The sequence below is a fragment of the Catharus ustulatus genome, chromosome 7 (genome assembly GCF_009819885.2).
Source record: "Catharus ustulatus isolate bCatUst1 chromosome 7, bCatUst1.pri.v2, whole genome shotgun sequence".
In the NCBI taxonomy this organism is placed as follows: domain Eukaryota; kingdom Metazoa; phylum Chordata; class Aves; order Passeriformes; family Turdidae; genus Catharus; species Catharus ustulatus.
The window spans coordinates 5,589,396-5,608,730 of NC_046227.1; the positions used below are offsets into that span (position 1 = coordinate 5,589,396).

The following is a 19,335-nucleotide window of genomic DNA, read 5'->3' on the forward strand; positions in this document are numbered from 1 at the left end:
TGTTTGAAAAAGACTGTGTTTCTTCCTTTACATTTTTTTGATAATTGTGTATTCTAGAATAAATAATGAACGTACGTTTGTCTATTCCTAAAGTAAAAGCTTGGATATTACTTGATGAAGTAGCATTCTCTTTATTTTATCCATGGATTCCTGTTGCTTAATAACTGCTGAATTTTCATAGCTTTTGAAGTGTCAGTGAACTTTGTTTCAGTGTCTTGTGTATAAAAAGTACCTGTTTGTAAGTTCAAAAGGAGTTTGTTTTATATCAAGAGAAAGAGAAGCATTTGACAGCTTGTATCCTATATAAACTGTACTTCTTTTTCTAGTTGAAAGATGTGTCCTTTCTTCCCTAAACTTTTTTTTTTTTCCATTGTGGTGCTCAGTTGCTAGTCTTTCTTAATTTACTTCAGAGTTTAAAATGAGCAGTTCAAAAGGGCTGTAAGGACTGTTGGTTGGATTTGGGCTATTTCTTTATTTCAGACTGATACACTGAAATAAGTACATTATAAATGTCAAACTGTTTCTTCATATTTAGATGGAAAATGTTTTCAGAGGAAAACCCAGTTCTGTAGTTGTGCTGTTGAACTGCATTTATAGTTTATGGCAGAGATTCAGGACTTGGTGTATGAAAAAAAACCATGTCATGTCCCAGTCACAGAATATCCTGGCTTGGAAGGGACCCACGAGGATCATGGAATCCAGTTCCTGGCCCTGCACAGGACATCCCCAAAAATCCCACTGTGTGCCTGAGAGCACTGTCTCTTAAACTCATCAGACTTTTACTGGAGCCTCACACTATTATTTTCTGGGATCAGGAGCAAAGTCTTGCTTGAAGGCATCTCTTTCTCCCATTCCCTGAGTGACTTTTACACAGGCAGATAGTGATGGGGCAAGGGGGAATGGTTTTAAACAAAGAGAAGAGAGATTTAGGTGAGGTATTAGGAAGGAATTCTTTGCTGTGAGAGTGGTGAGGCCCTGGTACAGGTTACCCCATCCCTGGAAATGTTCAAGGGCAGGTTGGGCACGGCTTGAAGTATCCTGGACTAGTGGAAGATGTTGTATTGAGATGAGCTGTAAGGACCCTTCCAACCCAAACTGTTTAACACTGGATTTAACATACCTGTGGTTTTTGTCATGCATCAGCAGTTGAGATACCTGAACATATGACTTTACAACACATGAGAAGTAAAAAAAATAGGAAAGTAAATACAGAAAAATTGGAAGTACTCGTGTTTTCTTCTGACTGTAGGACTGGTGCTGAGTGATGAGTGCCTCCACGTTGTTGTCTTGTGTTTGGGTGCTTTTTGCAGTTTATGTCTTGAGCTGGTACCTCAGATGGCTGTTCTGATTTTCATTGCCTTGAAATGGTTTCAGCTGATCTTTAGTATTTGAAGAGATTGCTAACTGGCCAACATGTTGTGTTCTTCAGATGATTTTCAAGTATCCTTTGCTACCCTGGGAGAAATCGTGGGTGTGTTTCTGACCTTTTTAGGGTAAATTAACTCACTAGTAAGGGACAGAGAATTGGTTGATTGAATTTTTTGCAAGGTAAGAATATGGAGATGCTTTGGCAAAGTGCTGAGCTCCCAGAGGAGCCCCTTCTGGCAGGTTCTCCCTGCAGAAGGTGTTGGGGAAGCATGTCATGACTTGAAAAAGCCCCACCATAGCCATTTGCCACTGGACTGAGCCAGGTAGGACATGCTGAAGATCAGAGCTTTGTTCCTGGCTTTTATAACATAGTGCTATTTCCTTGTCTTTGCTAGTTAGGGTTTTTACTGGTTTAAGGTGTTACAAGTCTCGATTTTTCCTCCATCTCTTTACTGCTCACAGTATTACAAAAAATTATTAAGGTAAACTTTTTTTTTTTTTTTTTTCCTAGTTCTTAACCCTGGCTGGTTCTTTTTCTGTAAAACTCATTGCAGATGTCAGTATGTAAGGACTTTTGGTACTCAGTGGTAGACTTGAAGTCTCAATTTTCATGAATTGTTTTTAGTTTGTTAGGGAATTACTGACTGGAGTAATGTTATGTATAAGGAAGATAGTGTGAGATCTAAATTAACTCAAGGATATGCTAATATAAAAACTAAGTTAAAACTATTAGCAGTGTGTTTTCTCAGAATTAATTGTAACTGTAAGCAATGCTCACATAGGAAGAGAATTATCAAAACCTTGTTTTAAAAACCCATTTTTGGTGGTTGTTGCCACAAATATGGGGCTTTTGCATCACACCTAATTTATAGCTCATATTCCAAGAGTTTGAAAGTTGTGATTGTGGATATGAGAACACCAGGTTGGGACTTTGAACTCAGTATTCTGGGCATTTGTCTTGCTAAGACCAATGTAGTATTCACATTAATCTTTTTATTTTTATTGGGAAATGCCACCATGAAGTGCTGGGAAATTGAAGTGTCTTAAAAAAAAAAACTGGGATCAAATGGATGCAATATGGTAGTTTATGGACTTTAAATATTGTGTCAGATTCTTTTCTTTTTTGACCAAACTAGTTTAAGGCCCGAGTTGAGCAGCCGTGGGGTTGGGTTGTGTAGCTGTGGTCTGTGTAACTTGAATTTAGTGAAGGCTTCTGCAGGGTACCAGCACCCTCTTGTGGGCTGTGAGATTGTGATTTTGGAGCAGTTTTAGAGTAGTTTTATCTTACCACTGGTAAGGCCCCATCAGTGTTTTTTTTAAAGCTAGGAGGTTGTATGCTAAATTAAAGCTGCCTGTTCCTGATCCAGCAGCTGGGCCTATTTGTGGAAATAAAATTGCTCACATCATCCCCATTATCCTTTATCCTCCTTAGAATCAGAATCACAAAATGGTTTGGGTTAGAAGAGACCTTAGAAATGGGAGTGTGTGTGTTTACCCTCCATCTGCCAGTTGTTTTCCACCCCACTGCTGGTGGTGGAGGGATTTTCCTCTTTTGCAGGAGAATGCAGTCTGATGTCACTGGGATCAAGAAAGTGGTTGTTGGAAAGGGGGTTGTTTTATATGGATTAAAACCAAGCCCTAAAAATAAAAACTGAAAATCTAAATTTAGAAAATATCTAACAAGATGAGAGCTCTGGATTTGCTTTCAGGATAAGCTGGCTATGATAGCACAGATGTTTATTTTGGTTTTAAAGCATTATTTACCACATTTCTGTTGACCCTCTCTCCTCTCCTAGAAGATGCAGAGATTGCAGATTGGGTTCTACTGCATAACTGCTTGTACCTTAGGAATGTTTCTTCTGACCTCCAGTATTAAGCACCTTGAGTCTTGATTTCTTTTTTTAAATTTATTTTCTTTTTCCAATCAACAATGTCCAGAATGATCTTTGCTAGGGTTACAAAAGACTTGGCTCTGGGACTGTGTATCTGTAGTATGGACTATTTATTTTTAGAGAATCAGAAATTTGTCCCTTTTAAGGTCAGGAGTTGCTATTTGTAATGCACAAATTTTTAAAGAACCAAGCAATTGACTGGATTTCCTCTTTTCTTGCAGGTTGCAGAATCAGCATGTGTCTCCAATAGCTAAAAAGGTAAGCACACTGTATTTGCAGACATGGAACTGGATTCTGCTTTCTGATTGATGCATTTGGCTTGGAGGAGGAGAGACTTCATCTTAATGTATTTGAACACTTATTTACTACTTTATTGTTTTATCTATAACTTTGTTTGGGCTCTAAATCCCTTCACAATGATGAGATCAGCAGTTTGAAAATATAGGGTATTGGTTATCAAGTTGATACTACAAAAACGTAGTTACCCTTCTTTGTGCAAATTTGTATACAAGACATACTGATAAATTAAACTGGCAGAGCTGGCATGTAGGACTCGAGAGCTTGCAGAGTGTTTGAGCAAAGCTTAGTGGCTGATTTTGGTGGGAAAAAATAAAGTCCAAATTGTAAGTCTGTCTCCTAGTCCCAACCATCAGCCTCTCTCTGTGATGTTTCTGCTTTTTATCACTTCAAGATATCTGAGTCTCTTTTAACCTCCTTTAAAGCTACTTTAGATTTTTCTTCCAATTAGGTATTATTTTCCTTAACAGTGGATAGCTGAATCAGTTGTCTTTTTAAATTATGTTGAAAATATTAATTTTACTTACTAGTCTATCTAGACTGCTCAGTTTTTGTCTCTGAATAACATCATAAATACATTTCTGACAGTTACAGGAACTTTGAGGAGTCCTTCAGAAAAAAAAATACATTAAAAAATTGGAGACAAAGGAATAAACCTGCAAGCATCTTAAGTTATTTCTAATTTGGAGCAGAGCTCTAAACTTCCTTGGTGGAGGGAACAATAGATGCAACCTCAATTATTTGTGTAACAGCAGATGGTGCTGTTGGAATGGATTTAATCACCTGAGGAATAGCCTCCAAAACTGACCAATAAACTCCAGTATGAGGTGTATATCAGAGCTAGTTGATGCCAATTTATATTCATTCTTGCTGAAGTACACAAAACTAACAGGAAAACTGCTGTTGGCTTGTAATATTGTCCTTGTGCTTGAAAAATCCCAACTTGCTTGTGGGAGCAAAAAATTAAAAAATCTTTAAATGTGCTTACAAAATGCAGTGTATGAGTATTTCTTTAAAGAGTATATAAAGTAAGCTGATAATAGGGGCCAAATCTATAAGCAAATGAGATTTTCAAGGATGTTTTGGTGACTGGAGATTTTCATGTGATATATATTTAAAAATTGATCATGATATGTGATGTATATAAATATATTTTATATATATATGTAAAATAAGGGCTGCATCATGGCCTTGAACCTTCTCCTGCTGAGGAATGTCCCTCCCTCCTGATGGAAAGGGATTAGAAATGCCACAGCTGCAGGGTCTCACAAATCCTTCATCACAAAACTCCATCTGTCATAAAACCATGGAAAAATAGACTGACTTTGTTCCACTGAACCAAGGTGGCAGAGGGGAGATTTGGGGAGATGCTGAAGTTTTCCATCAGTCTTGCTGTGTTGCTTCTGATCTCAGCCTGGGTTATTTTACCTCTGGGATTTGGGTGGGATGTGCTTGATTTGTTCAGTGTCTCTGCATTCCTGGTCCAGTGATGCAGGTGGAATGGGAGTATTGGAGATGGGTGGTCCCAAATTCCACCTGGGAGCTGCTTTTTCTTTGGAGAGAAGGCAGCCCGTTTTCTCCAGGATGCCTCAGTGGGTGTTGAATCTGTGAAATACAAAATGTGGGATTTACTGCTTCCAGCACACACATTAGCTCTGAATGTCATAGTTTTGTTCTGTGTGCAGGATTTACTTCCTTGCACTTGGTTTTCAACCTGCTTTTGTTGAATCATGTGGACATTATAATATATTTAAGGATATTGAGTATTTAACTTCATACACATTACAGATGGGTTATTACATGTTTGTTCAGCCTGGAGAAGAGAAGACAAGGCTCTGGGAGGCCTCATTGTTACCTTCCAGTACCTAAAGGGGGCTTACAAAAGAGGGAGAGTGACTTTTCATGTGGACAAATAGTGATAAAAGAAGAGGACATAGTTTTAAACTATAAGAGGAGAGATTTAGGTTAGAAGTTAAAATGAAATTGTTCTCTTGGGAGGATGGTGAGGCCCTGAGAAGCTGTGGCTGCCCTGTCACTGGAATTGTTCCAAGAGCAGGTTGAACAGGGCTTGGAGCAACCTGGTCTAGTGGAAGTGACCCTGGCCACGGGAAGGGCTGGAAAGAGGTGAGCTTGAAGATCCCTTCTGACTCAAACCACTAGTCTGTGATTTGGTTCTATGATATTTTTTATTTCCTGAAACTGTTAATGTTACACCTGCAGTGGGTCACCAGGTTTCTCCCCCAAGTGCACTGTGTATGTTCTTTAGACAACAGTCAGATTTTAGACACCTTTTTCTCTTCAGAGCTGTCATCTTTCAAGGCCTTGTCTTAGACCTCCGTCCTGAGTGTCATACCCCAGAGTCACTGCCTTGGGGAGCACAGGTTGGTAGAGTTAGGAGCTGCTTTGGGGAGGAGAGACACAAAGATGACCTGAAGGCTCTTTTTAGTCTTTACAACAAATTTTGTGCATCCAGTCTCTGATGGGGTAGAGCATTTAAAGTAATTATTAAAAGCAAAATCACTTTTGACTTCAGATTGCTGATGCAGCAACTCCTCCCCCAGAAGAAAGGAGAAGTGCACCTTGTTATGTATTTCTTTCTTGGCTGTGCTGGGAACAAGGTGGCAAAAATTTGAGCAGCTGAAGGAATTATGGTAAAGAGCTCAGTAGTTGTACAGGCTGCTCCTTGCTTCTACAAACTGTGCTGTTTTCTCAAAGGTGCTAAATGAATTCTCATCCCCCTAAGGGATGTTTTCTCCCTTTCTCTCTTTGTCAGTGTTGCTGTTCCTTCCAAGTTGTGTAGGCACAGCTCTAGTTTGGGAAGTTGCTCTTAGATGGGACTCATTTCCTCCTGAGCTTCTTGGTGGTGAGCATGTGACTGTGGCATGACTATTGCATTGATGGCTTGTTCCTCCATGGTTCTTCCTTCTAAATTGTGTCAACTGAGCTCAAATGATCCTGTTGCTCTTTATTCATTCTCAGAGAAGTTGTGTCTAATAACATGGACGCTGAAGTAGAACTTCAGCTCCTTTGAAGTGGGGAAGTTTGAAGCTTTTAAGTGCTTGGCTTCAGACAAAAGTAATTACAGTCACTCAGTCTCTGCTTTCCATTGCAGTCTGGAGATATAAAAGCTGTTGTCTCGGATCTGGGGAAGGAGTGCCAGCACGTAGAGCTCCTTGTTAGCACATCAACCCAGTTCCAGTGGTGAGCTCGAGCATGTTGGGTTTGGTTAGTGAAATACTGGTAAATTAAGATGCCAATGACCATCTTTTTCAAAAAATGTCAGCCTGGATAATTGTCAAAATATGGTGCATGTAAATCATCTACCAGACATCATCTAGTGTTCCTGATGTACTGAGAAATAAAGGTCTGAGAGCAGCTGGAGGTGACTGGTCAGAGAAGTCTCATCACTGGAGTAACAGACGGAAGAAACCTTGCCCCTGTAGGCATTCCCTGCTGGAAAGTGCTTTTTTGTCCTGTGAGGTTTAATCTGAGGGCAGGATTAAAGGACAGCTGCAACCCTCAGCCTGTGCTGATGATCTGTAGGATCTACAGGATCAGCAGATGTTTGTTGGTCACTCAGATGGGGAAACAGGATGATGCCACATTATCCCATAATGTCACATGTTACTCTTTAGTTTATGAAAAGGCTGGAAAATAACACAGGTAATGTCGACAGTGGGAGGGCCTCTTGGTCAGGCCTGATAGAAACCCTTGCATGGAAAATCTGTGACTAAAGTATATTTGAGATTGGCATATTTATGCATTCCTGTTATTTCCAAATATGTTCTTGTGCATTTTGAGGCAGTGTATGAAATGGCAACATGAGAAACAGTTGTAAAGGATGCTAAGAGTATCTTGTTTCATGCACTAGGCTGTATAAATATTTTCATTGCTGATGTCTCTGCTTGTTACTGAGCTACAAGACTGAAGAGTCTTTATTAATAACAAAATAAAATTAATTGTGCCTTTCCACACCTGGCAGTGAGGATGTCTTTGATTTAGTCCTTCAAAGAGAACTGTCCTTCCTTTCCCCTTCAGTGTGACAAAGAGTTAATTGTCACATGTGCCTCTGGCAGTGGCTAAGGGTGAGCTGCATCTTCACTCATCTTTGTTCACTGGACTGCATCAGTGCACTCCAGGGTTCCAGGGGCTGGGTACAGGAAGCACAGGGATAACCATCCTTTTGGGAATAGATTACTGCTGCTTTGGCAGGGGCTGAGGGGGTGGCACAGGTGGCACAGGGTGCATGGCATCACATCAAGCCATGGCTCTGGGCATGGGGAAGCTCTGCAGCATGGCTCGACTGCGCTGGAAACGCAGGAGGATGAAGAGATCTGAGAGGAAAGGTAGGGATGTAATTGCTGCATTTAAAGGCTGGAGCAAAGGAGTCAGTGGAGGGGTGGTGATGGGATTGTAAGAGTAGTTTTCAGGTGAGGTTTGAACCTCTTTGCTAAGTGTAATTTCAGTGTTTGCACTTGGGATTCATAAGAAATCCAGTTTGTCAGAAATACTTTGAGCAAGATTTGTTTCCCAGTGTTTTATTTCACTTGACTTTCAAAGTTTGGAAGAAGAGGACTTGTTAACAAATATAGAACTTCTCTAAAATTGCAGCTTTCTGACTTACACTGTTTCCTAATAGTTTTGTGTCATCTATCAGGTTAATGGGATTTTTTCCATATATGCCGTTTGCTGGATGTAAAGTATTGATAGCTGCTAAATTTCCCTTTCAAGACACATTTAGGTTTTCTCTCAGTAATAAGAATAAATCAAGGTAACTCTAGAGGTCTCTCACAACTGTTTTGCATGCAGTCAATATTCAAACAGAAGAAATGCAGGTTATCTCTAAGTCCTCATATGCTGTGTACTTGCTATAGCTAACATTTACCTAAAAATCTCTCAAGTAGTCTCTTGTGGAAATAAAGGAAAATTCTGTTGTGTTGGCTGCTGCATTTTAAAGATCTTCTGATGTTCTTCCTATCTTTGGAAATGCTCTATAGGAATGAAAGACTTTAAAACCAGGAGAGGATTAAAAGTGTTCTTTTTTCTGGCTCCCACTCTAAATTAGTGTCTTGGTTTGAAAGTGTCTGCTGAGGAAGGCAGGAGCCCATCTTGAAATGGAAAATGTAAACCCCCTCCTTTCAAACCTGGGGACAGGTTTGAGCACTACAATATAAAACAGGCATGGAACTATTAGAGATTGTCCAAAGGAGGTTATGAATGAAGTGAAGAGTGTGGAGGGGAAGGCAGAGAAGGAGCAGCTGAGAGCACTTGGCTTGTTCAGCCTGGAGGAGACTGTGGGGAGAGCTCACTGTGGTCTTCATCATCCCACTCTGGCCTTTTTCAGACTGGAGCTGCATCTTTCAGTCACTGATGAACATCTCAGTTTTAGGAGGGATCTTTAGTCAGGATTTACCCCACCAGCCCAGTGCCAAGCCAGGGCCCAGGCTGCTGCTTTTGAAGGATATTTTAAACTTTACCTAATAAGTTGGTGCCTTAATGCCTAAATACCCCTTCCCTGTTTTCCAGACAGAAACCGTCTCTGCCAGCCAAGAAACCAGCAAAGATATTTCACAATGGATGTAGACGATGAAGAAAACATGAGTAAGATGTGTTTATTTGCATAATAATAAACTCTGTAATAGTTTATGGAAGTAATTTTTTTCTCCCAAGCACAGGGGACTGCAAAGAAACTTCAGATGCAGAAATGAAAATACTTGAAAATGCAGTTAAGAAGAGTGAATTGGAGCTTTTGCATTAACAGTGTTTTAAATATGCTAATCTAGTTATTACCTTCTGTATTTTTACTTTATATTATTCTTACAGCAGGTGACTAATCAAAATATTTCCCTGTCTTGAACCAGTAGTGAAGAAGGGAGGGATAATATCAGTAGTGCCCATGCCAGGGGTAAAGTACCAGTAAGGCATGAGGGGTGAGATGAAAGGGATGGAGTTGAAGAGTATAATATAAAGGAGGGAGAAAAGAAGAAAGGAAGAAGCAAAGGAGGAACTGGAAAATCTCTGTACAGTTCTCACATGGGCTGATTATTCTCTTTAGATGCTGATTGTCCCAACCCTGAGCTACTGAATTATTAAAGTGATTTTAAAGCATAAAAAAAGTAAAAGTGATGATCTTGATGCGTACCTGATGCAGCCAAGTGTGGGACTGTTAACTATGGGATACAATTAAGATCCAATAACTTATGAGCAAAGTCTTCTCATTGAACCATTCTAAAATATTTTTACTGGTATTTACCTTTCAGCTATCTGTTGTGGGGTTTTTTTTGTGACTCAGAATTGTTCTATTGCTGCTTGTGCTGTGCCTGACTGTAAATAATTGTACATTATGTTATAACAAATGTGCTTCTTTTTCCCCCCAAGTGACAGTGTCTAAAGAGTGCAACTGGCAAAAGTGACAAAGCCCAGCAATGGCTTTGGAGCTGAAGAGTTGTAGCTCAGTCTGGAGGAGTTACAGAGCAATTTTAGAGGGTGATGAGGAAGTTAGATCACTGTGTTAAAGTAAACCAGTGAAACCCAAAACAATTATTCTCCCCCTCATGCTCCCCTACACCCCAAACCAAAACCAAAAAGAAAAATATTACCTGAAATAGAATTAATATTTTTCCTTAGTGAAACAGTAAACTCAACTGCAATATGCTTGGTATAATTTTCTTTTCTTTGATATATAAGAAGTTACTTCAAATTGGTATTTTAACTGTTTCTAAAGTGTAATTGGATAATGCTCATAATTTTTTTGATAAAACATCCCTTTTCTCAATAATGGTATAGCTGAGCATGAATAGAAGTTGCCTTTCTGAGCTGAAGAAAAACCATCTCTTTATAAGGGCATTCTTTAATTGTGTCATTAAGAAAAACACTGAATTTTTGTCTGTTTCTGGGTTTTTTTGTGTGTTAGTGCATTAATATGGGAAACCATTCAAGGAATTTGTTGTTTTGTCAGGAGCTTGGCTCAGTGGAGCTGTTTAGGGAATGCATTTGTATAACTTCAGTTTTGAGATGTCAGAACCTTTGCTGAGCCCAGTTCATAAAAAGTGCAGGATGACCTTCCTTTGTGTGCCCACACAAACATGATAAATTTGAAATGTTAAATCATCTGATTTTGGGGGGTGAGAAATCAAAGTTCAAATTCTTAAGTTCTTCACTTAGATTTGTGCAGAGGTATGCTTTTTAACCTTTTATCTCTTTACTTTGGTGTCTCTTATAATTAAGTGGCATATTACAAGTTGCCTATTAAATATTTTATTATTTTATGTAACTGCTTTTGGGGAAAGGTTCTTAAAGGAAAGGAAGGTGGGCTATGCAGTCTTTTAGCCTGTGGTTGCATAACAAGAATTCCTCTGCAGAAGCCAGAATTAAGATTTTTTTTTTTTTTTTTTTTTTGGTTCTGATGAAATATGAAGTAGAAGACAGTGATGATATTTTGCATTAATAAATTAAGATCCCTGAGAAAACAGTGTTTTCCTTCTTTATCCTTTGGTCAGAGGACACTCCAAGATATTTGGGGGAAAAGAAATGGTTATTTAAAATATTTCTATTTGTTTTCTATTGCTTTGCAAGGCTGCTGTGTCTGCAGTATTCTGAACACTTGGAACACAGGCATGTGACTCCTGACCTTTCTCTTTGATCTGTTTGCGCCTTTTTCTACAAGATGCTCTGAAGAGAGCATGTATTTTTTTCTGCTTGTTTTTAAATGAAAAAAATTACTTATTTGGAATTTCCCAGGCTGCTTGCTAAATGAGAGCAGCAGTGTAAGGGATAGCTAGAACCATGTTTTGGTCCAGCTACGAGTCATCTAAATTTAATTAATTGTGTTCCAGATCAGGCAGAGCAGGGGTGGTGTTGTCACTCAGCAGGCAGGTAATGGAAGGGTCCCCAATGGATAAAGCATCTTAATGGCAAACACTTCTTAAGTACAAGGAATAAACCCAAAAATAAACTAGGATATCCAGATGGAAGATTTGTTTCTTTACTGGCATGAAAAATTCCTTATGTCTTTTTCCTGCTTTGAGTGTTCTTGGGTTTGTGAGCACTCAAATCTGGGGGGCAGGACTGTCCTTCTGCTGAAGTTGTTGGTGTCAGCTATGATTTTATTAAGGTTGCCTCCACAGACATAAGTCAGCTATCCAGTTGAAGCTGCCAGCTATTTTTAATGACTAGAAAATACATCAATCTCATGAAAAACACCCAGTTTTTAAATCATGGGTTGTATAAGTGTTTAAGGAAACAGAATCTGAATCATCAAGTGTTTCTGCATATGTTAATGTTGTTCTAAAGCCTTGAATACACACCAGATGTGATGGACTGCAAAACTTTCCTTGAAAAATTGAATGTAAAGATTGGAAATATTAGAGATTTCTCTAAAATCATGCACAACATGGGATGTTTAATATTAGAATCATCAAATTTTAAAAATAGCAAATAAACCCCAGTAGATGTAGTAAGACTAGGAGGATCAAAGAGAACAATGGGAGATGTTTTCATGCCATTTGTAATGAAGTGGTGAAGCACCTTGCTCAAGACTTTGTGGATGCCATGGGTTTATGGGATCTTTAGAAGCTATTAGAAAACATTTTTGGGGGGGAAAATAGGATGTGGCTCCCTACTGTGATCTCTGGGAGAGCCCAGAGCTGCCCTGGAGAGGGTCACTGTGTCCTTGTGCTGGTATGATACCCTCTCCTGGGTTCTGGTGGTGGCCCTGTCACATGTGGGGAACTGGGCATGGTGAGGAAGAACCAGGAGGGCATTCCTAACTTCCCTGGGAGGGGTGGCATGCCTGGAAAAGGCTTCCAGGGAGAGGCTGGGCTGGAGGAGTTAGTCCAGGTCTGAACATGGACAAGATTAGAGGTGGCATCTCTGACTTGAACAGGTTATGTTTTGACTAACCTTCCCAAGCCCTCAGGTAATTAGAGGGCCTCAGCACTGCTGGGCTGGACAGGCTGACAGAAAGGACAAGGAGCAGAAGCACACCTTCACCCTTGGTCTGAGAGAGAGGGACCAGCAACTCTGGGTTGAAACAAGTAGAGGTCCTTTTTTGCACAGAAATCCTTCACTTTCCATCACACACTTGGATTTGGATCAGCTCCACAGTTACCTGCCTTCCTGGTCTCTTGGTTTGACTCGGGACCAGCTCCCTACATTCTTTATCTCCAAGTTTCTTCCACCCTGCAGACTCTCCAAAGCTAACAAAGCCTAGTAGCTCTCAGGCAAGGAGTAGTTTTCTTCCCTTCTCTCTTAATGAGACAAGGTAAGCCTGCAAGTTTATTTCCTGCTCCCCACAAGTCCCTCCTCTCTGTCAGGACATTGTTTCCCCTACCTGACAGAGGAGTTCCTCCAGCTTATATGCCATGCTTATATGCAAAAGTTTTTCTTTTTGATGTTTGGCTGGAGTCTATTCAACTCTGTTTTTCCTTCAGTGGTATCCCCACAGGCATTGATAGTGGTTTTCATATAAAAAGAAATGAAACCAGAGACTATTAATTAGTGTTAATGATTTCTGTTTATCCTGAAAGTCTTGGTGGGTAGTAACAAATACTGGTGCCACCAGTAAGGGCAGTGTTCCAGAAATGATGTTTTAATGAGATGTAAGAAACTCACTGTAAGGAAAGATTTAAAAATTTCCTACATTGTACTTAGATTCCTCCACCATAAACATATATTTTTATAAAGAATATATACATGAACACTGTGTATTGGCAGTTGAGGCCCTATAGCCTTCTTTTTCCAGGCAATATGTTTGTTGCTGAAAAAGAGATACTTAATTAAATCTAGCAGATTTCTAGCAATGAAATGCTTCGGAATTTCAATTCTTGACCGAATTTAATTGACTTAATTTCATGAACAGTACTGTACAATTCTTTGTTGTGCTGCTGTGATTTAATGAAATGTGTTCCTACTTTGGCTTTTTCTTTTGATTGTTTTTTTTTTCCTTCCCTTTTTTTTCTTTGAGCACCGAAAGGAGTAACCTATCGAGCTTTTGCTGGAGGATGTTATAAATGAAAATTTAGTCACCATTCCATCAGCTTTGTAACCTGGGCGAAGTGATGTGTGCATGGTAGGGGATTCTTAGGGAACATTGGAAGCATGACTGGAATTTGTCACTGTGAAAGAGAGCTTCTACCTGGTTTGCTGTAATTTCAATGACCATTTACCACCTTGGATCAGTGTGGGTGTAATACAGATACACTGAAGTTTTGGAACAGGAGAGTTAAAAATACTTGATCTATTACATTTGCCTTTTCACTCATAAATCCCAGTAAAAAGTGCAAATAGTTAATTTCCTTAGTTTCTTTATCAGGGTGAAAATGAGGACTTTGAACTTACAGCAAATTTAATTCCTTATATATAGCTCTGACATATCATTACCCCAATTTATATTTTGGAAAACAAAGCATTAAATTAATATTATATTTTCTTCCCTGCCCTCCCATTAAAATATTATCACCGTGAGTGTGCACCTTTTGTCACACTACTCTACATAGCCTTAGAGAGGATCTCTAGTGATTTTTGGGTTTCTAACTCCATGACAGCAGTTTTCTTGATAAGAAATTATGCATGTAAATGATGAATAAGAGGTTTTTTTTAATAGAAGACTGTGTGGAAATATATAGTCTTGTGGTCCTGCTGGCACAGTGGGCTGCTGTAGTTCCTGAGAAAATTGGGATGAGGTGAAATAAGTGTTTAGGAAAGGCACAAAAAAGCACTGAATTTGAAAAATATTGAATAGCTAAAGCAAAAAGCTTTCAAACACTTTCATGCTACCAAAGAGCTGTCTGATTTTTCATTGCTCTGAACAAAGGATTTTTAATGTAGTTTTTCAATTTAAGCAACTAAAATCACTGCAGGAAAAAAGTAACATGACTAAACTGATAATAAAATAGAATTAAATATCTGGCTCAGAGTTGTGCTCTTACACATCCATTTTTACTTTACTAATGATAGTTGTTTGTTTTGTGGGCATATGTTGCTATAGCTTATGTTGTTGATTTAAAGCATTTTCAAGGCTAAATATAACTTAAAAGTTTTGCTCCAGCAGAATTAAAATGAAAAGAAATAGTTGTAGTGATTTTTTTACTGTGCAGTTTTATCAAGTGTGTGGTTTGAAGATTGAGTGTGTTATTCCTTGAATTATTGAGAGGTTGTGTTACATTCTCATCATCCCCAGTTTTATCGCGAGAATATTTAACTTGTGAGCACACATCACTTAACCAGTTACAAAGAGAGATAAAGGAATCTATAAATTTTGCATTTACAAGATCCTGCACCGAAGGCATTGTAAGTTACTCTTTCTGGGCACCGCAGGTTCGAGCAGCACCGACATTAAAGAGAACCGCAATGTGGACAACGTTCCCCCCAAGGACAGCGCCGGGCAGGGGCCCGGGGAGGGGACCCCACTCTCCAACGGCGGGGGCAGCAGCAGCAGGAAGAGACCTCTGGAGGAGGGGAACAATGGCCATTCCAAATTTCGCCCCAAGAAGAGGAAGAAAACGCCCGGCCCCGTTCTGCCAAAGAACGCCCTGATGCAGCTTAACGAGATTAAACCCGGTTTACAATACAAACTGCTCTCCCAGACAGGGCCGGTGCACGCCCCCATGTTTGTGATGGCGGTGGAAGTCAACGGGCAGGTGTTTGAGGGGTCTGGCCCAACAAAAAAGAAAGCCAAGCTTCATGCTGCCGAGAAGGCTCTGCGCTCCTTCGTCCAGTTCCCAAACGCCTCGGAAGCCCACCTGGCCATGGGCAGGACTCTCTCTGTCAACACAGACTTCACGTCTGACCAAGCCGATTTCCCCGACACCCTTTTCAATGGGTTTGAGACGCCGGTCCCTTCCGACGCTTCCTTTTACCTGGGCTCCAACGGGGACGGCTCCTTTGGCTCCGGCGGGGACTACGGGTTGCCATCGTCCGCCGTAGCCAGCAGCCTTTCCCAGTCACCTCTGCCCCCACCCTCCCCCTACCCCACGGCCAGTGGGAAGAACCCCGTGATGATCCTCAACGAGCTGCGCCCCGGCCTCAAGTACGAGTTCCTCTCGGAGAGCGGCGAGAGCCACGCCAAAAACTTTGTCATGGCTGTGGCCGTGGACGGGCAGACTTTTGAAGGCTCGGGGAGGAATAAAAAGCTGGCAAAAGCTCGGGCTGCCCAGTCAGCCCTGGCATCCCTGTTTAACATGCAGCTAGACCAGACTCCATCTCGCCAGCCCATTCCCAGTGAGGGGCTCCAGTTACACTTGCCACAGGTGAGAAACCCTTGGGGTGCTGTTGGTGGCTTTGGGTAACGACCAAGCTAAGTTGAGTTGAGTGTGCATCAGTTTGAAAAGCATTTCTGCTTCTATAGATAAGTATATATATCTTGTGTATGTATATATGTATTAGGTGATTTGTACAGTTACAGCTTCTGACAATCTCTATTCTCTTGCACAGAGGAGAGGTTTTGTTTCTGATATTTTCAGCCTTGGTCATGTTGTGTAAGAGAGCACCAGTGCCAGCTTGAATTACAGTTTGTGCTGGGGCAGGATTGAATCACATCTTACTCATCCCAGGCAGCAAGCCTTAGATGCAGTTGAAGTCAGAACTACTGCTTTAGGTGAAGTTATTATTTGATACAGCAGTTTTTAGCAGAGAATAAAGTCATTCTCTCCTGCAAGCAGAAATTGTTGCAAGTCAAAGTCAGATTAAGTGAGGCTGTTGCAACTACCACTGATTTCCAGGGTGTGAGCACATTCTATGTTCATGAATCCAAGATGTGTGGTTAAATGGCTGTCATCTGAAGGGTTGTGCTCTAGGCAAATGAATTAAAATGCATATGGAAGTTACTTAGGCAAGTAAATCCGGCTGAGGAATAATTTAAATCAAAAGTAGGGGAAGTCTCCAACATACCAGACACACATCAGAAATTTGAAGTCACTAGAATGGAGTAATTTTGAGTTTTTTTAATGCAGAAAAATTCTCCCCTCTTTTCTTGTTTATATTTCTTCCCTGTCAAACTGTGCTAATAGTAGTTTGATTGCTGTCTTTCTACTGCATCTCTTGGGTCTTTATAATTATATTATATGCCCAACTAAATTAAAGTATTTGTCTGTGAATTCTTTTGTAACTTTCTATTTATTATGAGAATTTCAAAGCTTTGACCTTTTCTATCTCAAAACCATTGTTCTAGATTTCATTCAAATTCTAGCATACTGTTCTGATTTGATAATGTTGTGTCAAAGAGCACAAGAAAATTTAACTATTTTAAGTACAGTAATTTCACGATAAGCCACACCATTTTGACTAAAATTTTGGTCCGAACCCGAAGTGCAGCTTATAATCAGGTGCGGCTTATAGATGGACAAAGAACAAAAAGTTGCTGTTTTAGTTTGCAGGACAGGTGTCTGCTGAGAAAGGCAGGAGCTTCTCTTTGGAGAATGTAAACCCCCTCCCTCCAAATTATTACAATTTTGAAATCAAGGGGATTTCAGGCAAAGATATGGGAATTAGGAATAACAGTTCTTTACTAGGGAAATTAAAATAGAAATACAGTACTACAAAGAAACAAACTCCAAACCCTGACAAAGTCAGAGTACAACCTGACACCCCGTCAGGCTGGGTGTTGGTAGCAGTCCCATTAAATGGTGGCTGCATCCTCCTGCAGTGACAGATGTGATTCAGTTGGAGCAGTGCTCCTGTACAAGGTGCAGTTTCCCTCTGGAGGTCCAGTGGTGATGTGGAGAAATCCGGTTTTCCTCTGGAGTCCAGTGGAGAAAGGGGCTCCCTTAGTGTCCCAAATCCTCTGTTTTTATTTTGGTAAGAAATGTTGGGCTCTTCCCCCTGGCTGGAGCAACTTCCAATGGGATGCAGTAATTTTATCAGTCCCACAGTGGGACTCAATGGCCATGAGCAGAAAATGACTGGCTGGAGGAAGGATGGGTTGTGAAAAGATAAAGAACAACGCCCTGCCTGGTTTCAATGGATGGCCCATTAGCAGAATATCTGCCACGGAGATAAGGATCACTGCCCCCACCCTCAACAGATGGTGATAGAACAGATACCTTTTATCACACTCTGTATTGTAACACAAGACAATTGCTGACACCCTGAAGTGTGGCTTATAATCAGGTGCGGCTTATAATCGTGAAATTACTGTGCATTGTTTCTGCAAACTATATGGACATTATGCATATTTTAGAACTTTCTATATGGTTTCATTTTAATGTTGCACAATTATTGTGTTAGTGATAAATGTTTCCTTCTTTTTCAAATCCAGGATCATGCTTGGGTGGTTACAATTTCTTCAGTAGACTCAGTGATTTCAGACTGCATTCTCTGCTTTTAAAAGTAGATTTGACCCCAGACACCAAAAAAAATGGACTGCTAGTAATTCATGTATTAATAGTTCTTGCATCAGTAACATGGTGAAAACTGGAACTGGAAGAGGGAAGTGTGAAAAACCCAAGCTGAGCTGGGAACAATGTTACATGGATGCTGCCTCATTTAGACCCAATTTCAAGTAATTCTCTTATTCAGGGCCTTTTGATCAGCTTGTCATCAGGATGTCATCAAGCACTTAACTGTGTTGCTTTGCTTTGAATTATAATTAGCTGTTATTGGAATTACATTGGGTCTTTTATTAAAATTAGTGATTTTGGTCTGGTATGTATTTAATGATTTAAGCATTTCTGGTGTTTTCAGATCTTGATTTATCTTTTTTTAGAAGTCTGTGAGTGGTTTAATTATTTTAGGCATTGTTTACTGTGTAAAAAAGTGTTAAATTTAGAGTTAATCCTAAAGTGGGCGGAATCACAAAAACTGGAGATACTTATCTGTGCTAGGAAAGTGAGTTAATCTCAGGAACACACTCAACATGTGCCTCAGAGTGGGTAAAAATGTCCCACTGAAAAACTCAGCAGTTGTGCATTTAGCACCTTGGCAGTGGGTGTGTTTGTAGTTTACAGATTGTCACACTTGCATTTAGAGGTACTTGCCAAAAAAAAATTTTTATGGTTAGCTCTGCTTTGTGAAGTGATCAAAAAAATTATAAAATCACAAAATGGTTTGGGTTGGAGGAAACGTTGACCTTTCTCTTATTCCCACCCTGCCATGGGCAGGGACACCTTCCACTCTTCCAGGTTGCTCCAAGCCTTGTCCCAGCCTGCCCTTGAACATTTCCAAGGATGGGGCAACCACAGCTTCTCAGTGCAATGGCCTCACCACCCTCACAGTGAAGAATTTCTTCCCAATATCCCATCTAATGCTGCCCTTTGTCAGTAGGAAGCCACTCCTGTTCCTCCTTCACTCCAGGCCCTTGCCTGAAGTCCGTCTCCAGCTCTCCTGGAGCCTGTTCAGACACTGGAAGGGTCTCTGAGCTCTCCCTGGATGTTTTTCTCCCCCAAACTCTCCCAGCCTGTCTCCAGAGCAGAGGGGCTCCAGCCCTTGGAGCATCGTGGTGACCTTCTCTGGAGAGGTCTCACACCTCTGTCAAAGATGACATGGTGCTGTCCCTAAAAGAAGTTCTCAGGCCAGTACCAAATCCTCTGGAGTAAAACTGAGAGAAGAACATACTGGTAGCAGTAATTCCCCAGTGTATGCTTCAAACCTTCAGCAGTCCAGGAAAAGTTTTCCATCAGACAAGGGGTATCACCTCTTCAGGCCACTAATGGCTTATGTTAGAAAGCTGATATGGAGGTTTCCCTAATGTTATTTTTTCAAACTATTTACTTAAAAAGATAACTGCTTAGTCAAGGTGTGCAGAGAGCTGGAAACTGAAGTTGTCCACATTGAAGCTTAAATA

The 19,335-nt window shown here is 40.4% G+C and overlaps 1 protein-coding gene across 2 annotated transcripts in view; it reads left to right on the forward strand.

Moving 5' to 3' along the window:
• Positions 1-19,335, forward strand: part of ADARB1 (adenosine deaminase RNA specific B1) — a 57,503-nt gene that overhangs the window by 14,843 nt on the left and 23,325 nt on the right. Inside the window, exons 2-5 of one of the 2 annotated variants that reach the window (XM_033064490.2) lie at positions 3,482-3,518; positions 9,084-9,158; positions 13,522-13,626; positions 14,827-15,805. In XM_033064490.2, coding sequence (XP_032920381.1) covers positions 13,616-13,626; positions 14,827-15,805 — 990 coding nt within the window. In that variant the 5' untranslated portion in view covers positions 3,482-3,518; positions 9,084-9,158; positions 13,522-13,615. The remainder of the gene's footprint in view (positions 1-3,481; positions 3,519-9,083; positions 9,159-13,521; positions 13,627-14,826; positions 15,806-19,335) is intronic. The other variant, XM_033064491.2, reaches the window with a different exon arrangement.